At 48.4% G+C, this 7,274-nt stretch overlaps 1 protein-coding gene across 1 annotated transcript in view; it reads right to left on the bottom strand.

Moving 5' to 3' along the window:
- The window catches only part of Spata21 (spermatogenesis associated 21), a 27,837-nt gene extending 20,798 nt beyond the window's left edge, over positions 1 to 7,039 (bottom strand). The window contains exons 1-6 of the mRNA XM_036178628.1: positions 7,028 to 7,039; positions 6,799 to 6,947; positions 4,381 to 4,390; positions 4,156 to 4,317; positions 2,430 to 2,680; positions 1,277 to 1,325 (exon numbers count right to left, since the gene is read on the bottom strand). Coding sequence (XP_036034521.1) covers positions 1,277 to 1,325; positions 2,430 to 2,680; positions 4,156 to 4,317; positions 4,381 to 4,390; positions 6,799 to 6,947; positions 7,028 to 7,039 — 633 coding nt within the window. The remainder of the gene's footprint in view (positions 1 to 1,276; positions 1,326 to 2,429; positions 2,681 to 4,155; positions 4,318 to 4,380; positions 4,391 to 6,798; positions 6,948 to 7,027) is intronic.
- Between the last annotated feature and the right edge of the window lie 235 nt (positions 7,040 to 7,274).

Here is a 7,274-nt window from a genome sequence, read left to right as displayed (position 1 = left end):
GTGAAGGTGTTGATCCTGGAGTTACAGACAGTTGTGAACTGCCATGTGAGTGCTGGGAATTGAACCCAGGTCCTTTGGAAGAGCAGTCAGTGCTCTTAACTACTGAGGCATCTTTCCAGGACCAAGGCTGGGTCTTTTCATCCTATTTTCTACAGTGGCACTTGTTGGAGGCTGCAAGGACACGGAGGGGTGGAGGTAGAGGGTGACATGGCTAGGCATCAGCTAAGTAAATGACACTCATGGTCACTTCAAAGAGAAGTCAGTGGCAAGCCTGTGCATTGCAGTGTGCTTGGCTGGAATGTTCAGGGCTGGGGTGTGGCTGGGGATGTGGTTTGAAGATAGACAGGTGTGGTAAGGGCTGAAGGATGATGGCAGGCTGGGCATTCTGAGCTTGTACCATCAACTCAGAGTCCAGAAAGTAGCAGAACTGATGGTGTGAGGCTGGCTAGAAGCCAGCAGACATTCGGGAGAAGCTGTGGACTGGAACTGGGGAGAAGCTGTGGACTGGAACTAGGGGAGAAGCTGTGGACTGGAACTGGGGGAAAGGGCAGAAGGAATCCGTGCTGATGTGCAACAGCCCTGGGATGGACTCGAGGGCTCCTGAGTGTGATCTGTTTTTGACTGTCCCTCCAAAGCAGACACACTGGGCCCCAGCAGCACACACACATACTCCCAGTATCTGGGAAGCAGAAACCAGAGAGGTTAAGGTTTTGAAATCATTCTCAGCTACACAGGGAGTTGTAGGCCAGCTTGGGTTACAGGAGACCCATCTCAAAAACCCATCATTTGACTCTGAGATAGCTCAGTACCTAGAGGCACTTGCCACCAACCCTGACCTGAGTTTGGTCCCCAGGTCCACATTGTGGAAGGAGAGACCCTCCACTCCTGTGGCATGGGACATGTGGTGCACCTATGCACACACCATAGTACATGTTATTTTTTTAAAAGTTAGGCCAGGCAGTGGTGGCCCACACCTTTAATCCCAGCACTCAGGAAGCAGAGGCAGGTGGATCTCTGTGAGTTCGAGGCCAGCCTGGTCTACAAAGTGAGTTCCAGGACAGGCTCCAAAGCTACACAGAGAAACCTTGTCTTGAAAAACTAAATAAAAAAAAAAAAAATAGAAAGGATGAAATATAAATCAAACACACACATAGCACATGCACGGGTTTACGCCCACACTTGCCCAGTTTGCCTGGAAATGTTCGTTTCCACCCTGTTACCGCAGGTGCCCCTGTTCCCCTTCTCCCATCCCCCCATCCCCACTGACTCTACTTACTGGTGGAGGAAGAGGCATTGGTGCTGCCTTGGTCTCCACAGCTTCACTTCTAAACAGAGAAGAACACCCCCCGGGGGGTGGGAGCAGGGTTTCAGGTCAGGGCTTGCCCCTTACACTGACCCCCAACCCTCAGCACACTCACCCCTCTGTCTTCACCTCAGTGTCCTCTCATTGTCTTACCTGAGCGCAGACAGACCCCCAGATCAAAGAGGGGGAACACTGAGGCCTATCAGCATGTGACTTAACCACCGTGTTTCAGTGGACCAGAAACATGAAAAACCACCACACTGTTTTATACTTGTAGTTTTTTAAAATTACATTTGTTTGGGGCCAGAGAGATGGCGCAGTGGTTAAGAGCACTGGCTGCTCTTCCAGAGGATCGGGGTTCAATTCCCAACAACTATATGGCAGCTCACAGCAGTCTGTAACTCTAGTTCCAGGGGACCCAACACCCTCACACAGACAAATGTGCAAATAAAATTAAAAGAAAGCCAGGTGGTGGTGGTGCATGCCCTCAACCCCAGCATTCAGCTGGGGTGAGGGGGCAGAGGCAGGCAGATCTCTGAGTAATTACATTTGTTTATTCATCTTATGTTAGCACAAATGTGGAAATCAGGACAATCCACGGGAATCTGTCTGTGGGGTATCAAATTCAGGTCACCAGGGTTAGTAGCAAGCACCTTTACCTGCTGAGCCATCTCACTGACCCAGTTATTTGTTATTGTGTGTATGTGAGTGTGTGTGTATGTGCATTCCACAGCACAAGTGTGGAGGTCAGAGGACAACAGAGTCCCTGGGGATTGAACTTAAGTCTTCAGGTTAGCAGCAAGCACTTTACCCACTGAACCATCCCCTCAGCCTCCATGTTGTTTTGAGACATGGTCTCTCATTGGCCTAGACCTGGCTAGGCTAGCTGGTCAGTCATGGTCCCAGGATCCACGTGTCACCATCTCTTTAGAGTTGGGATTACAAGCATGTGCCTCTGTGCCCAGTTTTTTTTACTGGGAAATCTATCTCAGGTCCTCATGCTTGCAGACTCTTTACCAACTGAGCTGGCTCCCTGGCCCCATCTCCAGTGTTCCTTAGCTGAAGAGCCACCCATAGGTAGATGGAGCAGCGAGCAGGGCAGAGGTGGTCCCAGGTGATGACTTACCCCTCTTTGTGTGTTCGAGGTCCTGGTGCAGATCGCAAGATGAGAGGGGCCTTCTTTTCTTCTGCAGTCGCCATGGGTTTGGGGGGCACTGCCTCCTGGGAGTTGTTCTTGCATGTCCCTGAGCTGGGTGTTGGCATGGGCTCCTGCAACCTGACCTCTGAGAGGCCTGCTTCACTGAGGGGGTCATCCTCCTGTGGCTGACTCCTGCTGTCTGAGGTACATGGCCTTTCCAGATGATGATCTGTGTTGTCCTGAGTGGGGAGATTCAGAGCCTAAGAAATTAAGAAGATGGCCTTAGAAGAGCTACTTCTGACTTCCTAAGGGGAGTTTCAAAGGACAGAACTCCACACACTTCTTCTATTATTATATAGTATATATTTTTTTCTAAAGATTTTTGAGGGGAGGTGGTTCGAGACAGTGTAACCCTGACTGTCCTGGAACTTGCTCTGTAGACCAGGCTGGCCTCAAACTCACAGAGATCCTCCTGCCTCTGCCTCCTAAGTGCTGGGATTAAAGGTGTGCTCCACCACCACCTGGCCTAAAGATTTATTTTTATTTATGTGTATATGCCTGTGTGAATGTATGTATGTGTACTTGGAGGCCAGAAGATGACACCTAGAGTTACAGGTGATTATGAGTCATCTGGAAGAGCAGCTAGTGCTCCTCCTCCTCCTCCTCCTCCTCCTCCTCTTCTTCTTCTTCTTCTTCTTCTTCTTCTTCTTCTTCTTCTTCTTCTTCTCCTTCTTCTTCTTCTTCTTCTTCTTCTTCTTTTGAGACAGGGTTTCTCTGTGTAGCTTTGTGCCTTTCCTGGAATTCATTCTGTATACCAGGCTGGCCTTGAACTCACAGAGATCCTCCTGCCTCTGCCTCCTGAGTGCTGGGATTACAGGCATGTGTTCATGGTTTTTCTTCATGTTGAAGCCTAGCCCCAATCCCAAGTCACCATCATCTTTCTTCTTCTTCTTCTTCTTCTTCTTCTTCTTCTTCTTCTTCTTCTTCTTCTTCTTCTTCTTCTTCTTCTTCTTCTTCTTTTCTTCTTCTTCTTCTTCTTCTTCTTCTTCTTCTTCTTTTCTTCTTCTTCTTCTTCTTCTTCTTTTCTTCTTCCTTCTTCTTCTTCTTCTTCTTCTTCTTCTTCTTCTTCTTCTTCTTCTTCTTCTTCTTCTTCTTCTTCTTCTTCTTCTTTTTTAAAGATAGGGTCCAACCGGGTGGCGGCGGCACACACCTTCAATCCCAGCACTTGGGAGGTAGAGACGGGGATCTCTGAGTTTGAGGCTAAATTGATCTACATGGTGAGTTCTAGGATAGCCAGGGTTACATAGAGAGACTATAGAAGTGAGAAAAATAAATAAAATGAAAAATCTGTTGCAGTAAAAATTTTGGAAAAGCCAGTACATCTTGCAAAGGTTCAGTGACCATGGGGTGGGAGGTGTTACAGCAATCTCTGAAACTCAGCACCTCCCATCATCTGTCACACAATCCTCATTGTCTCCCATACTGTCTCCAAGACACCCAGAGGGCCTCTCTGTAAAGACCTGAAGAAACACTTTGATATCAACTCCTAGAACTACCAGTGACCCACAGAGACTAAGTGACTGCCAGCTCCTATAAACAGCCTCTACCAAGACAGCCACATTTGTGTTGGGAGCACAGGGGACCCCTTTGCCCACCCCCCACCCCCCGCTGCCACATGGTGCCTGTGCCCTTCTTCCCGATCTCGCAGGGTTACCTGGCAGCTCTCAGTGGGATGAATCTCTTTGGCCTCGGTGCTCTGCCATCTCTCCTGCTGGTCCTTGGTTTGCATGGTTGGCTGTGGCTGCTCTTCAGAGGTCACACACTCCCCGTCAGGCTGGGCTTGTTCCTGGCCAGCTTGCAGATCCCTCAGCCCTTCCTTGGTTGCCCAAGATGACTGATTCCTTGTGGAAAGAATAAACAACAGACACTTCATTCCAACCTGGGTGCTGCTCTCCTAGGACACCTATCCAGGACTAGGCATCTTAAGGGTGCATACTTATTGCCTGGGAGAATAAATGAAGGACTGGTACACACCCCAAGTCCCAGACACCTTGACGTGAATTTTGAAATGGTTAGAGTCTAACCCGTTAGTGCTGATTGTTTTTCCAGAAAGAGAAGGGGGTGCTGGTGGTGCACACCTGTAACCCCAGTACTAAGGAGGTGCAGAGGGAAGTGTCAGGAGTTGAAGATCAGTCTCAGCCGCACAGTAAGTTTAAAACCTAGTCTGGGCTGCATGGGACCCTGTGTTGGCTTTCTCACTACCAACGAGAGAGGGAGGGAAAGGACTTTATGTTGGGCTGGGGATCTAGTTCATTGGTATAATACTTGCTGGCACACACAAGGCCCTGGGTTCAATTGCTAGTAACACACACCACCACCACCACAACCACAACAATCAGAAAGAACTGGGATTCAGAAAGGTTGAGAGACTTGAGCCCAGAGTCATAAAGCTAAAGGTATTGTCAGGATTGGAATCTGTCTCTAGACTCTTTAATCTGAGTTTCTCTTCTTCACCCCCCTTTCTTCTCCTTTCTTCCTTCCCTTCCTTACACAGGGTTTTGCTCTGTCACCTAGGCCGGCTTCAAACCGATAGGCCCCCTGCCTTACCCCACTCTGCTGGGGTCACAGGTGCGTGCCACTGCTTGGGGCTTTCTTGAGGCTTTTTCTTATGGATGACCCCCTGTCACATGACTTCATATCCTACATATTCATGGTGCATAATTAACATGCTAAAAAGCCTTCATATGCATACTTTCCTTATGTTTCCATTAGTGTATGTTTGTTATAATGGGTTTCATTATGATATTTATACATGGATATAAAATATTTTGATGATCTAGCCAGGCATTGGTGGTGCACACCTTTAGTCCCAGCACTCAGGAGGCAGAGGCAGGCAGATCTCAGTGAGTTCAAGACCAGTCTGGTCTACAAAGTGAGTTCCAAGATAGCCAGGGCTTTACACAGAGAAACCCTGTCTCAAAAAAAAAAATTATGTGTATGAGTGTTTGGGCTGCATGTATGTATATGCAAACATGTATGTGCAGAGCTCAAAGAGGCCTGAAGGGGGTGTTGAACCCCTGGAGATGGAGCTATATGTGATTGTGATCTGCCATATGGATGCTGGGATCATCTTTAACAAAATTTTGTAGGACCGTGAAGATGACTCAGCAGCTGAAGGTGCTTCCTACTGACTTTGACATCCTCAGCCTAAGTTCAAACCCTAGGCCTTCCTCCTGTTAGCTGACCTCTGATTGCCATAGGAGCATGACATATATAAATAAATATAACTTTTTTTTTTTTTTTTTTGAGACAAGGTTTCTCTGTGTAGCTCTGGCTGTCCTGGAACTTGCTCTGTAGACCAGGCTGGCCTCAAATTTGCAGAGATCCACCTGCCTCTGCCTCCTGAGTGTTGGAACTTAAAGGTGTGTACACTACCACCTGGTGAATGTAACACTTTTTAAAATTAACATTTATTTATTTTGTGTGGGGAGGGTGGTAGGTTCATAAGCCACAGTGCACATTAGAGGTTAGAGGACAACTTTTAGAGATTGGGTCTCTCTGTCTATCCTGGGGATCAAACCTTTACCCACTGGCACATCTCACTGGTCCAATGGTTTAAGTTTTGTCTATGTTATTTTATTTATTTATTGAGGCATTGTCTTGTGTGGTCGAAGCTGAGGCTAGGCTTGGATTACCAGTCCTCTGTCTCTACCTGCCTAGTGGAGGGATTATAGGAGGCATATGCCTCTAAGCCCAGCCCATTGATTTCCCCCCCTTCGTTCCTTCTTCTGTTGATTTAGTAAATCAGTGTTTATTGAGCATCTACTATCCATGTGCCCCGGCTGGTACTAGGAGGCAGGATCTGGAGCTGAGCAACAGTCATAAACTCCCTTTGAGTAAGTCGTGTAGAAAAAGGCTGTGGCCTAGTAGGAGCGAGTAGACAAAGGGTGAATAGAAATAATTTAGAGGCAGGCGGTGGTGGCTCACGCCTTTGATCCCAGCACTCGGGAGGCAGAGGCAGGCAGATCTCTGTGAGTTCAAAGTCATCCTGGTCTACAGAGTAAGTTCCAGGACAGCCAGGGCTACACAGAGAAATCCTGTCTCAGAAAACAAACAAACAAACCTGCAGAAAAGAATTTAGTCTGATTGGTGCGCTAAACTGAGTGGAGGGGACACTTACCAAGTTAGCATCTGCAAGGTTCTGGGTTTGACCCTCAGCAGGGGGTGGGAGGGGGAGAGGGGGAGAAGTAGGAAGCAGGGGAGGAGCATGGTGTGCTTCAGTCCCTAGATCTGCCTTAGCCTGGAAGTTCTCTGTTCTCTCCAGACTCCCTTTTCTGGGAAGTCCCCCACAACTCACTCTGGTCTTGCTGAGGGCCTCTGCTCCTGGGTTTCAAGTTCCCCTGGCTCCTCTTGGGATGATCCTGTGTGTTGGAGCTCCCTCTTTGGTTCTCTGGGAGCTACAGGCTGTGTTTTGTTGTCCTTTTCCTCGGCATCCGCAAGCCCAGCCTGAAATAGAGGTGTGTCTGAACTGGCTCAAAGGCCAACCTAGAGCCAGGTGCTGGGGCCCTTCTCTGGCTCCTCCTTGCCCATCTTCCCATGTTTGCCTGTGTCGGTGTGTGTGTGTGTATGTGTGTGTGTGTGTGTGTGTGTGTGTGTGTGTGTGTGTGTATGCGAGAGCACTGGAGAGAGGCGAAAAGAAAGAGCAAGCGGTGGCCTGGAGATAGGTGGTGGGCCTGGCCCTGCTGCTTAGCATTATAAATTCTGGCATAAGACTGGAGATCAACCAGAATATGAGCCAATTATGTTGAGGACTGCCTGGGCGATCACTTTTCT

Source organism: Onychomys torridus, chromosome 2 (assembly GCF_903995425.1).
Source record: "Onychomys torridus chromosome 2, mOncTor1.1, whole genome shotgun sequence".
In the NCBI taxonomy this organism is placed as follows: Eukaryota; Metazoa; Chordata; class Mammalia; order Rodentia; family Cricetidae; genus Onychomys; species Onychomys torridus.
This window is presented reverse-complemented; position numbering and strand designations above follow the sequence as displayed.